The sequence below is a fragment of the Eschrichtius robustus genome, chromosome X, assembly GCF_028021215.1.
Source record: "Eschrichtius robustus isolate mEscRob2 chromosome X, mEscRob2.pri, whole genome shotgun sequence".
Classification (NCBI taxonomy): Eukaryota; Metazoa; Chordata; class Mammalia; order Artiodactyla; family Eschrichtiidae; genus Eschrichtius; species Eschrichtius robustus.
In genome coordinates, this window is record NC_090845.1 from 19,104,247 (window position 1) to 19,122,162 (window position 17,916).

Below are 17,916 nucleotides of genomic sequence, written 5' to 3' on the forward strand. Positions count from 1 at the left end.
GAATGGTTAAATTATGGGATTGTCATTCAGTGAAATGTTATGAATACATTAAAAATGATGACTATGAAAGCTACTTTCATAACTAGAGAAAGGACTCTTGGAATCAATGAATTTAGAAAGCAATCCAAGCAGCATGGTTTGAATCTCCTCTTCAGTTACTAAAAAAGGCTTAAAAGTGAAATTCCTTTGTTATACACAAAAATAAATTGCAACTGAATTAAAAGTAAAATGTGAAATCATAAAAGACCTTGAAAGAAAAAAAAAACAGGTTTCTATTTATAGGAACACAGAATGAGAAAGACATATGCATAAAACTAATGGCAGAAACCATGAATATTGATAGATTTGACTACATAAAATTTTTTATATATCAAAAAGCCAAAAGCAAAATAAAATTAAAAGGCAAAACTTGGGAATGCATCTGTGATGTGTATCACAGAGAATTGATAATTGATACTTGAAGTGATCTTACAGACAATAAGAAAAACATGAACACTCTAAGGAGAAAAAAATTGACAAGTCGGGAGTAGGCTACTCACAAAAGATCTATCAGTGGTCAAAAAGTAGGGGGAATGTTCAGCTTAATAATCATCAAAGAAATAGAAATCAAACAATGGGATGCTTTTTATTCCTCTCAAATTGAAGATTTGAATAAAATGAGCTTAACCAAGGTTATTGAAGTGTCTGCTTTTGGAGAGCAGTTTGATATGTATCAAAGTCCTTTAAATTTTGTGTATAATTACCCTCTCTGTTAGGCGTAATGTTAAACAGTGGACAAGGATTATCTCCTGTAATCCTCAGAATTACCCTTTTATGTAAATGCGGAGATTTCCATTTTAATGATGGGGAAATTGAAGTACTGGAGGAATAATCCAAGCTTCCTCAAGGTCCCTTAGCTAGTTATGATGGAGCCAGAACACCAAACCCAAATGATATGTCCCCAGAGCCTGAACCAACCGTGCTTGTCTAACAATTTATTCCCCCCAAATATTTGTGTATATGTGTCCAAATATATTTATCACAGTATTTTATAAGAGCAGAAACCTTTAAAACAATTAAATGCCCAACAGTCTATTCCATGAAATACAATGCAGCTATTAAAAATCATGTTGAACCAGAAATACTCATGGGAAAATGTTTGTGATACTATTAAGTGAAAGGGGTAGATTTCAAAACCATATTTATAATAAAAGAGTATAATTTTTTAAAATATGTGTACATGAAAAGATTGGAAAGACATGCATTGAAACACTGAGAATGGTTTTTTGTTTTGTGTTTGGGGAACAGGAACAGTTTCTATTATTCTTTGAGTTTTCAAGTTTTCCTGCTTTAAACATATTTTGTAATTAATTTAAAATACTAACTAATGAAAGAAAGACGAACTTTCCTCCAGAAGGATACCTTTAGAGTCCCACTGCCTGGATTGTGAGAAATAGAACTTAGGAACGATTATTTATCTTACAAGAAGATTCTTGGGTATCTAAAAATAATTTTACTCTGCAGCCCTTAAAATAGCAAACTTAAGTGCATAACAGTCAGGAGCACGTGGGTCCTTAACATGTCTGTATGTTCCAAATGCCTTACTTTCTGCATTAAATTTCAATTTTAGTATAATATTTATGTATCACTTTGATATGATTTTTCTAACCAATGTACTAGACAAACTGATAGAAGAAATGAAGGGCCTGGTGCTCCCACACCAATAAGGCACTTTATTACACTGCCTTTAATGATCAACTCTCATATAACTTGATAATACTAAAATGAAACTCATTGAAGGGGGGTGGGGACATCCTGTATTACTCACATAAGTACTTGGAGCCTTGCAATGACACTTTAGCGGAAGGAGTGGGAACTGTAACAAGAATTCCCAAATCGGGCTGCCAGCCCTCGAGGGTGGATCAGCTGCTGACTCCTTCATTGCCACTCTGCCTTCCCTGGCACTATGCCAGGCTCCCTAATTCTTTCCCGTGGTAAAGACTTCAGGAAGCTAACGTTTCAACTTTTTAACCTGGTGTTTCCTATTCTCTTTAGATTGGTGTCGTGCTTAGCTCAAAAACTGCCTAGTTCAAAAAAACTGACTGGTGTTTTTATATTTATTATGATAGAAATGGAAAAGTGGACCATCGGTGTTCATATTACTTTTAGCTTACCGAACACTGAGTTTGGAAGTTTAAGTTTTAGTACAGAGTGAACATCGTGGTCTCTTGGTGCCCAAGTGTGTCTTTATCATTGTGTCTGTGAACAGGTTCCTGGCATAAATTTACCCGTCAACCAACTGACCTATTTCTTCGCTGCAGTCCTCATTAGTGGTGTTGTACATGAAATTGGACATGGGATAGCAGCTATTAGGTAATGATATTTACCTCTCTCTCTGTATTCCATGCAAAGAAGCTTTTCATTTAGGAGGATTTATTACTAAAATCTGCTACATTTGATACTTTTTCTTTCTTTGGATACTGCCCAGTGCATATCCACCATTATTATTTTAAGGTAACTTCTCTTTTGTAGAGATTAATATATTGATGAATATGCTCAATTAACTATGTGCACATCTATAATCTGGGTCTTTCTATCCTTTGTCCTTTGCCAGCATGGTTATATCCTCATGGTTCTTCACTATTTTCATCCAGTCCTGAAACCTAATCTTTCTATTCATCACTGGATCAGAATGATAACCACTGCACTCAAAGCCCATCCACCTGCCTTCTTAGTACTTTCTTTGGCTCATCATCTGAAATACTTTCCTGCTTCTACTCATGGCCTCTGCTGGCTACAGCAAGAACACTGAAAGCTGTGGGTTTGTTAACAAATATCATAGCCTATCTAGAAATCCAAGTGGAAGAAGATAAGGGAGGATGAGACCTGGGACTTGCTTCAAGTATCATGCCATGTTCTTGTCTTGACTATCCAAATGTATCATTGTAATTACACCTGAGCATTTTAAAGACTCCTAAATGTGTAAAATCCTGATGGGGGGAGAGATTGAGTCACAGCTCCCCTTCACTCCCACATAATGAACACACATACTGATGGCAATGTGTTTCATCCTTTGGGTGTGTGGACCAGATAAAAGGTTTTAGAGGAGAAGATTTAATCACTTCTTATTACTTTCCAGTTGCTTATGAACAAGAGTCTATTGACTGGCAATAAACCCTCATCTTGACAGAGCATATACTGTTACACAGGTGTGCCATGTAGTGGTTTAAGTGGTCGGCTACTTTTTCTTTTCTCTCTTTCATCTTTACTTCCACCTTAACTTCGCAGCTTTTAGGGTTTTACATAGAAAAGCATTGTTATTACAGTTTAATCATTCATAATATGTTTGTGAAATAGTTTGGGTAATATTTTATAAAATCCCACTGCCAAGAAAAAGTGAATTTTACAGTCATCTTATATAGTTAATGCTAGGTGACAGCACAATATATTTAGGTGATGCTTTTTTTAGAGTAGCTGTGTGGTCTTACAAGGCTTTTAAATGTAATTCCATTTTTAGAGAATGAATTGATAAAAAATAGTTCTCTTGAGGACAGTCTGAGCATTATGCATTTTTAAATGTAGTACTTATTTTAACATTAATTCAACAGGAATACACTTAGATAAACCTCCACCTTTATAATGGCTAAGAGAAGTATAAATATTTAGATAATTTACTTGAATTCTATTTTCTACTATCTCCTTCCCTGAAAATAATTCAGAATAAACCATAAAAGTGTTTTTCATTTAGTTTCTCATAGAAATATTAACTATTTCTTTATACAAGTGACTAATTTTAAGTTATTTGCTCAGCATATTGGTTTCTAAAAATTTTTGAAGTTGTTAAGTCTATTTCAGAATGCCCTGTTTTACAAAATGCAATTTCACTGGTAACTAAATCTGTATGCTATTATAAAATTACGATGATATATATCATATATAATTTTTTGACTGTCCAGAGAGACTTGTATTTTAAGCAAGAATTTGAATTACAGTGGGAAGTTTTAAGATTACATGCATTATTAATCTGAAAAATGCAATACTAGTAGTAAATTCCTTTTTCTTATGTGATTTCTTAGGGAACAAGTTCGATTTAATGGCTTTGGGATTTTTCTCTTCATTATTTATCCTGGAGCATTTGTTGATCTGTTCACCACTCATTTGCAACTTATATCACCAGTCCAGCAGCTAAGGATATTTTGTGCAGGTAAAAGACTTAAATTTCTTTATTCATCTGTGTGTTATTAGTGGTTTTATGGAAAGTACATCACAAATGAAAACACCTCACCTTTTGGTTGATAAATTCAGTTTATAAGACTCTCAGTCAGGGCTTTCCTGGTGGCGCAGTGCTTAAGGATCCGCCTGCCAATGCAGGGGACACGGGTTCAAGCCCTGGTCCGGGAAGATCCCACATGCCACAGAGCAACTAAGCTCGTGCGCCACAACTACTGAGCCTGCGCTCTAGAGCCCGTGAGCCACAACTACTGAGCCTGTGTGCCACAACTACTGAAGCCCACGAGCCTAGAGCCCATGTGCCGCAACAAGAGGAGCCACTGCAATGAGAAGCCCACGCACCGCAACGAAGAGTAGCCCCCGCTCGCCACAACTAGAGAACACCCGTGCACAGCAACAAAGACCCAACGCAGCCAAAAATAAATACATAAATAAATAAATTTTTTTTAAAAAAAGACTCTCAGTCAAAAGTGGTAGAGCAAAATAATTTACATTCCAGTTTTTACATTTTTTTAACATGAGTTATTTTTAAAAGATTGAAAAAATGAGAACATATCATGAAAATATGACTAAAGCATTAAATTAGACATAGGAGGTCACTTGATAATCATGAGTGTAATCCACAATGAAAATGTAATCGTGAGTCTTACTGAATAAACTAACAAATCATCAAAACAAAAATGGAAAAAGTACAAGGGAAAAACAGAAATGTAATAAAGGAGGCTTATCTCATCTCTCAACACATAGCAGGTAAGTATGAAAAAGTCTTAATCATCGAAGCTCTAATTAGCAAGGTCAAAATCAATAGTTATGTCAAACCCTATACCATGACAATTTCTTTTCAAGTGCCCATGAAACTTATAAAAATTGGCCAATTTAATTCAAAACCATAATTGCGGTATGTTTAAAAATGATAATGAAATAATGTGTAAAGTTTTGGTAAAAGGAAAAGTCACTGCCTTAGGCAATTATTATGAAATAAGAAATGAAAGTAAATCAGTTAAACTGAATAAGTGAGAAAAGAACTATCAAATAGGTAAGAAATGATGTAATTAGCATGCATATAGGCAAAAAATAATAAATTAGAAAAAATAGAACTGTTAAATAAAAGAGTTCTTTGAAGAACAAAAAAAGATTAAATGGGAGAAAGCATTTATAGGCAGAATTAGCAGTCAGATTGGGGAATGACAACTGATAGAGAAATTTTAAACAATTATAAAAGTGTTCTTTGTTCATCTCTGCAAAAAATTTTCACAAACCTGGATAATTATCTTTTTTTTAAACAGCCGCAGTTAACCCCAGCGCAGACAGAAAAAAAACTGTAAATAGGCTAATTACCATGGGAGAAATTAAGAAAGTTTAAGAATGGCCCTTAAAGTTTCATAGGTAGAATTCTTTCAAATCTTGAAGGAATCTTGAAGGAAAAGATTTTTCTTTTCAATTCCAATTTAGTATAAACTTTCCAGGTCGCATAGAGAAGGAAACTAAGAATTTTTTGAAAGTCAGTGTAACACTGATACTTGTAAAGCACAAAAAAAATTCTATAGACAGTTGGTGTATCTAAACAGTGCAAGGATGGCTTAAAGTTAGGAAATCTTATTTGAATGTGGTAAACATTAATCACTCTTAAGGGAAAAATATCATCTCAGCAGATATTGAAATCGGTATTTAACAAAATTCAACAGCCATTAATGGCTAAAAACCAAAAATCTTTAGTAGAAGTATTGAATAGAAATAGCTGGTTACTTCCTAATAGTATAACACTTAGAAGCATTCCTGTTAAAGGACAGGACAAGCATTCCACTGATACTATTAAAAATGGCCTGTAAATGTGGGTCACTGCAATCAAATAAGAAAAAAAAAGAAGCATAAATATTAGAAAGGAGTAGGCCTTCCCCCCCATACTATTATATACCTGGCGGGGGCGAGGGGGCGGGACACAGAAGTCAATGGAAATGAAATACAGAAAAATTCTGTAGAGCCTGGTTGCTGTATTCAAAAAAACCAATAGCTTGGCGCGCTGAGCGAAGAGGCATGCAGTGGCAGGAGGGCTGGCGCACGCACGAGCGCGTGAGCGTGGGCATGAGCATGGTCGCGCACTCTGCTGGGGTGCCCCCAGCTTGGAAGCGCATGTGCGGGGTGCCCCAAAGCGCATGTGTGGGGGGAGTGCCCCAAAGCGCATGTGTGGGGGGAGTGCCCCAAAGCGCATGTGTGGGGGGAGTGCCCCAAAGCGCATGTGTGTGTGTGGGGGGGGGGGGGGGTTGGGGTGCCCCAAAGCGCATGTGTGGGGGGGGGTGTCCCAAAGCGCATGTGCGGGGGTGACGCAAAGCGCGTGTGCGTGGTGACGCAAAGCGTATGTGGGGGGTGGGGTGCCCCAAAGCGCATGTGCGAGGCGCACCTAGAAGCTTCCACGTCTTCTGCGGTTTCCGTGTCCGGGACCGGCCGCGCCCTCTCTTTCCTCTGGAGCGCGGGCTTTTCTTCCACAGCCTTTGTTTTCCGCGGCCTTCCGGTCAGCCATTTGCTGCCCAGTAGCCAAAGCCTCAGAAAAGCCCTCGGCCATGGCCTCAAACAACACTTTCTACATCACCGTAGAAAACTCGGAGGTGTATGCAGATGCTGTGGAGCTGCACCAGATTCCTGTGGAGACCGTCCCTGAGGAGACCGTCCCTGTGGAGACCGTCTTTGTGGAGGCCGTCCCTGAGGAGACCATGGCGGTTGAGGCAGCCAAGGAGTACGAGGACATCAGCGGCAGCGGTGTCCATGATGGCCAGCACCATCCGTCTCTGATCGCGCTGCAGCCTTTCATTATCAGCACCCCAAACCAAGGGGACTACAACGAGGAAATGGTCATGGTGCGGATGCAGGAGGAGGCGGTGGGCTACTACCAGTCTGACCACCTGCAGGTCAGCAACCTGGAGAACAAGACGGTCATCCTGGCCGACGTAGACGACTGCATCCAGGAGACCCTGGCTCCCTTGTCACCCTCCACGTCCTCCTCGGCCTACAGCCACGGCAGGAAGCACAGCGGTAAGAATAGTTACGCCGGCGGCAAGGCCAGGGCGGGAAGCAGCTCTGAGGTGGGCAGCAATAAGGGGGAGCAGGAGCAGGTGCACACTAAAACCCTGGAAGGCGAGTTTGCCGTCCCCAAGTGGTGCGCGCCTAGTAAGAGAGACCATGAGACTGGACAGGCTGATGAGAACCCAGCTCTTGGTTATTCAGAGTACGTGATGGGGAAGAAGCTGCCTCCTGGAGGGATTCCTGGCGTTGATCTCTCAGATCCCAAACAAGTGGCAGAATTTACTAGAAAGAAGCCCCAGAAAACCAAAGACGAGCTCCCGAGATCAATAGCTTGCCCTAACAAAGGCTGCATGAAGATGTTCAGGGATAACTCCGCTTTGAGAAAACATATGCACACCCATGGTCCCAAGGTCCACGTATGTGCAGAATGTGGCAGATCTTTTGTTGAGAGCTCAAAACTGAAACGTCATCACCTGGTGCATACGGGAGAGAAGCCCTTTATGTGCACCTTCGAAGGCTGCGGAAAACGCTTTTCCCTGGATTTCAATTTGCGTACCCATGTGCGAATCCATACCGGAGACAGGCCCTTCGTGTGCCCCTTCGATTGCTGTAATAAGAAGTTTGCTCAGTCAACTAACCTGAAATCTCATATCTTAACACATACTAAGAATAAAAATTGACAGTAAAAAGGAGAGAAGAAACTTTTCAGGCTCGGAAAGCATCTTCCAGAAATGTGATGAGAAACAAATATGCCTTTTTTTTGTGTACTGTTCCTAGAAAAGAACCTTTTTAATGATTCTAACACATCTAAGGGTCAGATTTTGATAGGTTAGTGAAAGTAAAATTTAAAAGTTTAAAAAAAGTAAGTTATATAAGGTAACATTGTTAAGATGTTCTGTCTTGTTCTGTAATACTGTTTGAAAAACGTTATGTTTTTGTAATGTTTGGTCACAAAAGGAGGACAATTCATGAAGCTCACATCAAAAGACTGTTGTTTATACAACTGTGCTAAAAATGGGACTTCTTTTCACATTCTTTTGAATAGGAAGTTCATCTATTGATGATAAGTTTTTAAAGTTCTGGGTTTTCTAAATGTTCATGTTTATACTTTTAAGAATATGTTTAGTAGTTCTATATATGGTTTTTCTGGAAGTAGATAACGTTGCTTGCAGATTTTCTTTAAAAAAAGGACAGTTACATGCATATGTAAAGTATTTTCCTTTTGAAAAAAAGTTATATAGGTTTGGTTTGCCATCTTAATTTTGGTTGTATTCTTTGACATTAACACATTTTGCATAACTACCTTTTAGACGCACTGGATTATGTAGTATTGAATGTTGGATGGGATGTAGTAGTTGATTTAAACTTGTTTTAGTCTTTTTATTTTCCCCCAAATACTACCAGGTGCTGTCTTTTAGTGTCATTTCTTTGCCTGTTTAGTTAAGGAGTGGTGCTCAGTTGTGGAATATGTTGTGTATGTATTGACTTTTCAATACTTGGTACATACATCCCTTGTAATAGAAAAAGCAAAAAATAAAATACCTGTTCTAAAGAAAGACAAAAACTTGCCTGTATAAATATTGTACCTAGAAAATAGAGAAAACAGGAAGGGTACGACTGGCGTCTGGTGGGTAGAGGCCAGGGATGCTGCTAAACATTTTACAGTGCACAAGATAGTCCCCCACAACAAAAAATTATCTGGCCCAAAATGCCAGTAGTGCCACTGTTGAGAAACCCTGCTCTAGAGAAAGTAAAAATTGTAAGAAAAATTTGTTTGGTATACTCAAAAAGCAAATCATTAATGAACAAGAGGTTGTTTAAATAAAGGAAATAAAGGTACCTGCATTGCAATTTAGCCGTCATGGGCAAATCTGGAATCTAGCAGGGTGGTCTGGTACCAGCTGCATCCCTGACAAGAGATACGAGAGTCCTTCCCAGAGAGTCAAAGAATCAGTGCTGCTGTGTGCCCCTCTGACTGTTGCTTGGATGAGAAAAGCCAGGGTCGTATGGTGGTGTCATCCTGATAAGGGAGAGGTAGGGTGCAAGCATTCAGGCCATCCTGAGGGGTTAAGGGGAAAGTTGAATTTAGCACATGGTAATGGTGGCAAATCTAATCAATGGGGCTGGATTATTTTGTGAAATTGTTTTGGGACTAGCCACAGGGTGGTGGGGTGGTATAGCTGTATTCCTAATTAGTTTCACTAGAGTAAATTCCAGTGGGTCAAAGAATTAGAGGTTTTTTCTGTTTGTTTTAATTTTGTTTTTTAAATGATGCTAGGGACTTCCCTGACCATCCACTGGTTAAGACTGTGCTTCCACTGCAGGGGGCATGGGCTCAATCCCTGGTCGGGGAACTAAGAACCTACATGCCTCGAGTGAAAATTTAAAAAAAAAAAAAAAAAAAACCTATGAAAACAATACAAGAAAACACAGGTGAGTGTCTTCCATAATCTTGAACTGGGAAAGGCTTAATACAAAAGGAGACATTTGACCTCACCAAAATTTAAAATGTCTGCATAGGCAAAACTATAAACCAAGCCAAACAAACTGGAGGAAATGATTATAATACCTCGTACAGAAGAACAAATTCCTCAGTGTATGTATTACAAATAATAATATATATAAATTAGTTTAAGAAAAAAAAGACAACCCAGTCAAAAAATGTAAACTGACAATGGATAGAAGTAAGCGATTCTCAGACATAAATACAAATAACCACTTAATAAGCATGAAAAATGTACAAGCTCACTCATCATTAAAGAAATAGAAATCAGGATGAGATTTTACTTTTCACCTAGCAGATGGCAGTCTAAAGTTATGATAGCATCCCATCCAGTATTGTTTAGAGGGTGGGGAAACATATGCCACTTAGGAGAATATAATGCAAACTTGTTGGAGGTCAATTTTAATGCACGTATTTTTTGACCCAGTAATTCCATGTCTGTGCAATTTTCCATACCCTCAGAGATGCATTCTTAATTAGATGCATAACAATATGAGCAAAGCTGTTTGTTGCAGCATTGTATGAAAAAGTTAAAACAGCCTAAGTGATCATTAGTAGGGAACCTTATAAATAAGTCAATATGTTTTTTTTTAAATGGATTACTCTGTAGTGGATATAAGAAATGGGTTAGATATGAATGTGCAGGTAAGAAAGAAGTCCAAAATATATAAATGAAAAAGCAAAATATAGTTTGTGATAAATAGCTTGATACCATTAGTGTTTTTAAAAGATCTTTCTGTGTGCAGAACAGATAATATTGTTTACCCAATGTGTCCTGGACTAGAGGAACATTTTACAATGTGAATATGGTCCATATTAGCTAGGTATCTGGCTGCTGTAAAAGCTAAAAATAACAGTGACTTAAACTCTCATAAAACATTGCAAATGTAAGTAGTTCAATGCTGATATGATAATTCTATGATTTGGGGGACTCAGACTCTTTCTGTCTTAGCTCTACTATTCCCAACATGCAGCTTCTACGTCATGGACTCAGGTTTAGCTACATTCCAGCCAGTCAGACAATCCCCATCACTTCCACTTGCATCCTTTTGCCGAAACATAGTCATATGGCCATACTCAGCCTCCTGAGAGTCTGGGAGATGTCTTTTAAGTTATGTTTCTATCATTATAGAACACTGGTCCTCAACCACTGGTGCTGTCACCCTCCTGGGGATATTTGGAATGTGTGGGGTGGGGGCAGTTGTTTGGTTGACTCAGTGACTGGAGAACACTAATGACATTCAGAGGGTGGAGTCGGGAATGCTATATATCCTGTATTGTAAGGGACAAGACCTGCACAACTAAGAATCACACTGCTCAGAGAGCGGGTAGTGCTTCCACCCTGCCTTATGAGAAAAACTGTACTAGAGGGCAAGGATCGGTATGGGAGGGGGGGTTATCTAGAGGTATGCTAGTGAATGTTTAACATCTAGCCCTGGAGGAGAGGGTGGAGAGCTCTGATATGTAGCATTTGCTGGTTTCTGTGGTGTGAATACTCCCACCATGGCCAATTTCAAGGCGCCAACTTGAAGTTCCTGAAGGAGGAGTTGGTTAAAGAGGCCCACTCAGCTGTGGCAAGCTGGTAGGAGCAGGCTCCAGCACACCACTGGGTTCACCTAACTGTCTCTACAGAGATGGCAGAGATAGTTATAGTCTTGATGTAAGATACATACCCCAGTTCAGCAAGAATGTTTTTTACTTCATCATAACTTTTATTTGATAGCTCTGAAGTTCCTTTCAAAGATCACAAGTATGTTTTTTTTTTCACAAGTATGTTTAAATTAATATGTATACATTTTCTGAGAAAAGAGTATAGTAAGTAGAAGATAGTCTATTCATTATATACACACACACCTTTACATATATAATAGAGATATATATGTAATAGAATATAGGTTCTAATAGTGTTAAATCATATTAGCATGTGGTCTTCCTAGTATTGTATTAACATGCTCATTTTAGATTTTAATATCTGAAATGGAAGAAACCTCTAACTGAACATCTGTCTTCCGTACTAATAAGTAGATCTATCTGCCTCACAGCTTCTTCTGGTTACTTTACTAATTTATCAGAATGCCTAAGTATTATGAAGTACAACTACCTGGAATGATATCATCCCTGCCCCTGGTTGAGCTTATTCCTTTTTTTCCCTCTTTTCAGGTATCTGGCATAATTTCGTCCTTGCACTCCTGGGTATTTTAGCTCTTGTTCTCCTTCCTGTAATTCTCTTGCCGTTTTACTACACTGGAGTCGGGGTGCTTATCACTGAAGTTGCTGAGGTAAAAAATAGATTACTTGGGGTATTCCTTCACCAGGTTTTGTGATGTAACACTTAGCATTTTATGTCAGGAACTTTTATTCAAACTCTTCTCATATACAGAATGCTCAGTTTCTCCTGAAGAAATTACTGTAATCCTTTCAAATCAAAGAAATAGTTTTGTGAACTACATTGGCTCTTTTAAAATACTGAAAATTGTTTCTGTTCTGAATTACAAGGATAGTATCAAGACTTTCCACCTGTAGTTTGTTGATTAAATGCATCATTTACCTTTACTGTTTATTTTTATAACTCTGCTTTTGAGTCAGATGTCTTTACTCCTAGGAAGTAAGAAAGATGGAACGTAGGCTAGCCAGCCAGAACATTTCGTGGGAGTTTAAATGAATGTCTTCAACTCTGTATTTCACTCCCTTAGACTACTGTGATGGTATCAAGTCTTCTCTTCACACTTTGGGACAAGGAAAATTACCTTGTGAGCAACTGCCTCACGTACTCATGTATTCATTGTGCTGACGGTACTGTCTGCATATTTGAGACTGTGTTTAGATAAGTCTTATAATTCTATCCATTGATGATATAGGACAATGAAGGCATTCTGATGACTACTTTCACAAAAAATTTTAATTCGCGGTTTGGGAAAAAGTTTGTCATTTTAATCTTAACTGTTGGCAAGTGGGGTTTGTTTGGTTTTCATTGGTGAAAAATTCAAAATCTTAGTGAAATATGAAAAGTAACTATAATTGTTGGGTGTTATCTTGTTAATTTTCTAGGACTATACATTTTGGATTCAAAGCTGGATTATTTTCTACATTATTCAAAATAGTCTACTTAATTAAGTCAGTGTCTTTATTATTTGCTCAGATTAATCATAGCTTGTCTTCACACATTACCTGATTTGTTTCTGCCCTCTTCCCAAGGACTCACCTGCCATTGGACCCAGAGGCCTTTTTGTGGGAGACCTTGTCACCCATCTACAGGATTGTCCTGTTACAAATGTACAAGATTGGAATGAATGTCTAGATACCATCGCCTATGAGCCCCAAATTGGTTACTGTATAAGTGCATCAACTTTACAGCAGTTAAGCTTCCCAGTTAGAGGTGTGTATATTTCCTCAGTATAATATAATGCTTCAAGCAGCAGTACTTGCCATTTGCTAATTCTTAGATCATGTCTGTAGATGTATTTTGTCCTAACTTCTTTAAAACAAATCAGTAAAGTAATAATAAGCTTAAACTAGTAAACATTCTCTTGGTAAGTTAGATACTAATATGTAAGTTTTGTTTTTTATATATTGTTGTTGAACTTCTAACTAATTTCATATTTGATTTTCAGAACTCCAGTATCTAATTCTTTCAGCATTTAAAAAACACTTGTGTTAAGTCAGCATTCAAGCTCAAACATAACCAATTAACTAAATTCCAGCAATTAAATACCCTTGTGCTGTATGGATGGTGGCATGTCCAAAGCTATTTGGGGTAGGGTTTTTTTGTGTGGCAGTCATCCAGAGGAAGTCATCTTGGTGTCCGAAAATACCCACTGAAGTCACATCTGTTGTTCTGTGTAGTAGGCGACAGGGTGAAGCAAGTTTATTCTCAGAAGCTTCCGAGTTTATTTTTAGCTCTTCCAGCTCTGAAAAATCAGTCTGCCAACTCTTCATGCAAAATTATGGGGACCCAAATTATTGAAAGTGCTGGAAAGCACAAATTATGCTCACAGACTACATCTTTAAGTCAAGAAATGCCTGGATACTTGTCTACATCTACTGGGGTTAAGAAATATGATTAATTATCAAGAATAACTGTATTAAAGTACTGCGTGCAACAGTGACAAAGTAGTAAGAACTGATTTAAAATTTTTTTTCAAATGTAGTCTTCCATGTATAACCCATTTTTAAGAATTTTTTTTATTGTAAACATTTTTCAAACATACATAAATGTCAAGAGAGTAGTACAGGGAATTCCCTGGTGGTCCAGTGGTTAGGACTCTGCGCTTTCACTGCCGAGGGCATGGGTTCAATCCCTAGTCGGGGAACGAAGATCCCACAAGTCATACAGCACGGCCCAAAAAAAAAAAAAAAGAGAGAGAGAGTAGTATAAATGAAACCTCATGTATCCTTCTCCTAGCTTCAACAATTATCAACATTTTGCCATTTTTTTTATCCAGCCTGTCCACTTTTGAGGGAAGTATTTTAAAGCACATCCCAGGTATCCTGTCATTTCATCCATAAACTTCAGCATATCTTTAATAGATGATGACCTTTTAGACATGACCACAGTACTGTTATCACACCTAACAAAATTAACAATAATTCCTAATACCTACACTCTTCCCTGGTTTTGTTTTTATAGTTGGTTTAAGTTGGATGGTATGCCTTTTAAGTCTCTTTTAAGTTGTAACAATTCCCCCTGACTTTTTTTTTTTAATATCATTTATTGAAGAAACTGAGTCATTTGTTTTGTCAAATTTATCATTAACATGTTCGGTATCCCCCGAATTTCCTATAGATGGTAATTAGGTCCAGAGGCTTGATTAGATTCAGGATCCATTTTTGGCAGGGGCAAAAATACCTCGTAGGTAGCACTCAGTACTTCATACTGCATCTCATGTTTTTCCATGTATCGCATCTTTTCAACTGGGTGTGTAATCCACAGTGTGTTCTTCTGTAAGAGGAATAATCCATAATTTCATACTTCTTAAGTCCTTTATCATTTTCCTCAAGTTTCTCTAAATTTGGTATAATCTGTATTGAGTTACAAAAGCCAAAATGACATCGTAATCAAATAAAGCTCTCTCCAGTAGGATTGTTTTATTTAGAATATCTGCATTTCAGATGTTTAAGGTTTTGTCTTTCCGGCAAACAGAATGGAAGTGAAATTTTTCTTGAAATACTCTGAAACTCTTTCCTTATTAACTTTTTGAGTATTTCACTATTATGGATCATATGCTGTATTTTGGAGGTATTTGTTTAAAAACCCAAAGCAGATATTACTCTTCCCACACTAATAAAAAAAATCAATCCCAAAATAATAATTCTTCAATATATGTTTCATTTCCGTAGGAGCGACTGTATTAGGATACTTGCTGATTTTACATGATGACTGTATCTGATAAACCCGTACCTCCATTTAATCATTTTTTTTTAAATATATAAATTTATTTATTTTATTTATTTATTTTTGGCTGTGTTGGGTTTTCATTGCTGGGCACGGGCTTTCTCTGGTTGCGGCAAGCGGGGGCTACTCTCCGTTGCGGTGCACGGGCTTCTCATTGCGGTGGCTTCTCTTGTTGCGGAGCACGGGCTCTAGGCACCTGGGCTTCGGTAGTTGTGGTACGCAGGCTCAGTAGTTGTGGCTCGCGGGCTCTAGAGCGCAGGCTCAGTAGTTGTGGCGCACGGGCTTAGTTGCTCCGCAGCATGTGGGATCTTCCCGGACCAGGGCTCGAACCCGTGTCCCCTGCATTGGCAGGCGGATTCTTAACCACTGCGCCACCAAGGAAGCCCCATTTAATCATTTTTAAATGGAGTACATATACTTAGCCAGACTGTAGGAATCTTAATGACTGTAAATGTAACTTAAAATATATACTAGGTTAATTTTAATGGCAGACTTGACCACTGTGGCTATGGACATTTAAGAAAACTACGGATTGATGTTATTTTACATGTATCTAGGGACCTTTGTTATCCTACATTATGAATAGAGGGCAAAGATATAGCCAAATATGGTAATACAAAGTAGCTCATAATCCAAAAGTGATTCATATTCAATTTAGAGTAGAATTCAGTATACATAATTAAAATTCTAAAAATTTATACCACTTGAAAACAATAAAGCCACCTTGGAAAGATCTGACCGTGAAAGTGCTCATAAGCTGTCCCAGCCAATCATTTCTGGCCTCATTTCATACCCTGACTCTCCCAGGTGTAATTTTAAATTTTTAAAGATATTCCCTAAGATATTAATTAATTAAGGTATTAATTAAGCAGACTAGATGTTCTCCTTAAAATATTTACAGGTATATTTCTGGCAAATTAGAAAAATGTGGTTAATCTACATGAAATGACTATTCATTTTATGAAACTGTTGGGAACTACTTTTTTCTTCTGTCAGTCCTTTCGTTTTTGATTTTTAAACATTAACCTGCTAGACTATGAGCAGCACCAACAGAACCAAGGCTGGTTGAATTACACCTCTGCCCCTGGTACATGGGGCAAGCCTACGGAGCTTGTCCCACACACACCTTGGAGATTGAATGGCCTTTCCAGGAAGCCCCAAAAAGGACACTGGGTGAGGCTTAGAGCCCTTTGTACGTGGAATAAATCTCTGGTTTCATTCTGCATCAGAACAGAACAAACTTTTCCCCTCTTCATATTCAAGCCTCTGCTTAATTTAAGATTGCTGTGTATCCATATGCCACTTAGTGATTTGAATGAAACTCAAAGTTACAGACAAGAACTAGTTTGTTTCTTGTTGGGGATTATTTTCTAACAAGTAGCTTGCATCCTCTTTCTTTAGTTTGAGGGGATACTCTTCATACATGCCTAAAGCTAAATTCCTTTTTTCTTTCTTGGAAGCATTGTCTTCAATAAGAAAGACTACTAAGTCCAGCATTTGAATGGCATTTTAAAAAGAGTGAGATTGAATACTAAAGGCAGCTGCTCCCTAAAATGAAGCTATGAGTCCAGACACAGGCATCCCCTTTGAATAGCCTATATTCCTGTTCAAAGGAGATGAGGGTATATACCTGTAACTGCCTGGCACAGGGAGTATTGTCCTGTCTTATGCATCTTTAACTGAAGTGAGAAAAGACCGTTCCTGACTTAGTTTAAGATAATAAAAGGAAAACTCTGGAAATCTTTTCCACATAGTTTGAGTACCCAGATTGTTTTTATGCTCAAATCTTCCCTAATGTTTAGAAAAAAGTATCTGTTCTCCCACTGTGAATATCAAGGTATCATCCAAGGTTTCTTTGCTCTCACCAATTGAAGAGAGAAAGAGAGTTTATAATTTTTTAACTACTTGATACTAGGTGGTGCTGGTATAAATTCTACCATAGAACTAAGAGTAAAGGGACTTCCCTGGTGGCGCAGTGGTTAAGAATCTGCCTGCCAATGCAGGGGACACGGATTCGAGCCCTGGTCCAGGAAGATCCCACATGCCGCAGAGCAGCTAAGCCCGTTCGCCACAACTACTGAGCCTGCACTCTAGAGCCCGCGAGCCATAACTACTGAGCCCGTGTGCCCCAACTACTGAAGCCCACGCGCCTAGAGCCGGTGCTCCACAACAAGAGAAGCCACTGCAATGAGAAGCCCGTGCACCGCAACGAAGAGTAGCCCCCACTCGCCACAAAAGCCTGCGCACAGCAACGAAGACCCAAAGCAGCCATAAATAAATAAATAAATAAATAGAATAAATAGGTTTGCATGCCTGTATTGGAACTCTAGTTACATTTATATATTTATTAAGCTAGGGTAAGAAAATTGTTCAATTCATTTTAGTGATGTAGAAAGTAGTGAGTACTGTGAACTATAGATTGAAAAAGTCTCTTCCTTCCAGCCTTATTCCAAAATTACCTCTGGTCTAGACCATCCTTTGAAGACTAGACTATTTCTACAAGTATCTTAGGGCCCATCTTAGGGTACATTCAGAATATGCAGGTTCTCCTTGTAATGGAATTATGAAACTGTTCTGGTCTTAATTTCCCTAATCGTTTCCCAGTCTGGGGAGATTTAAGGGAGAATTCTAATTTCCTAGAGTTAAACTGAACCCATGAATGCCTCTGGGACCTCCCATTGCAGTCTTGAATGTGCCTTCCAAAGTAGAATTGGATTGGTCTCTCATGTTGATAGCAGTATACTAATGTGAAAATTACCTGTGGCATACCCGTCTTATAGGTTAAGAATTGAGT

General features: G+C 38.3%; 1 protein-coding gene across 2 annotated transcripts in view; it reads left to right on the plus strand.

The window, feature by feature from the left end:
• MBTPS2 (membrane bound transcription factor peptidase, site 2) overlaps window positions 1-17,916 on the plus strand; it is a 40,813-nt gene that overhangs the window by 12,806 nt on the left and 10,091 nt on the right. Inside the window, exons 4-7 of one of the 2 annotated variants that reach the window (XM_068533616.1) lie at window positions 2,249-2,352; window positions 4,056-4,183; window positions 11,891-12,009; window positions 12,926-13,106. In XM_068533616.1, the coding sequence (XP_068389717.1) occupies window positions 2,249-2,352; window positions 4,056-4,183; window positions 11,891-12,009; window positions 12,926-13,106 (532 nt within the window). Of the gene's footprint in view, window positions 1-2,248; window positions 2,353-4,055; window positions 4,184-6,801; window positions 8,306-11,890; window positions 12,010-12,925; window positions 13,107-17,916 lie in introns of those variants that run through there. The other variant, XM_068533615.1, reaches the window with a different exon arrangement.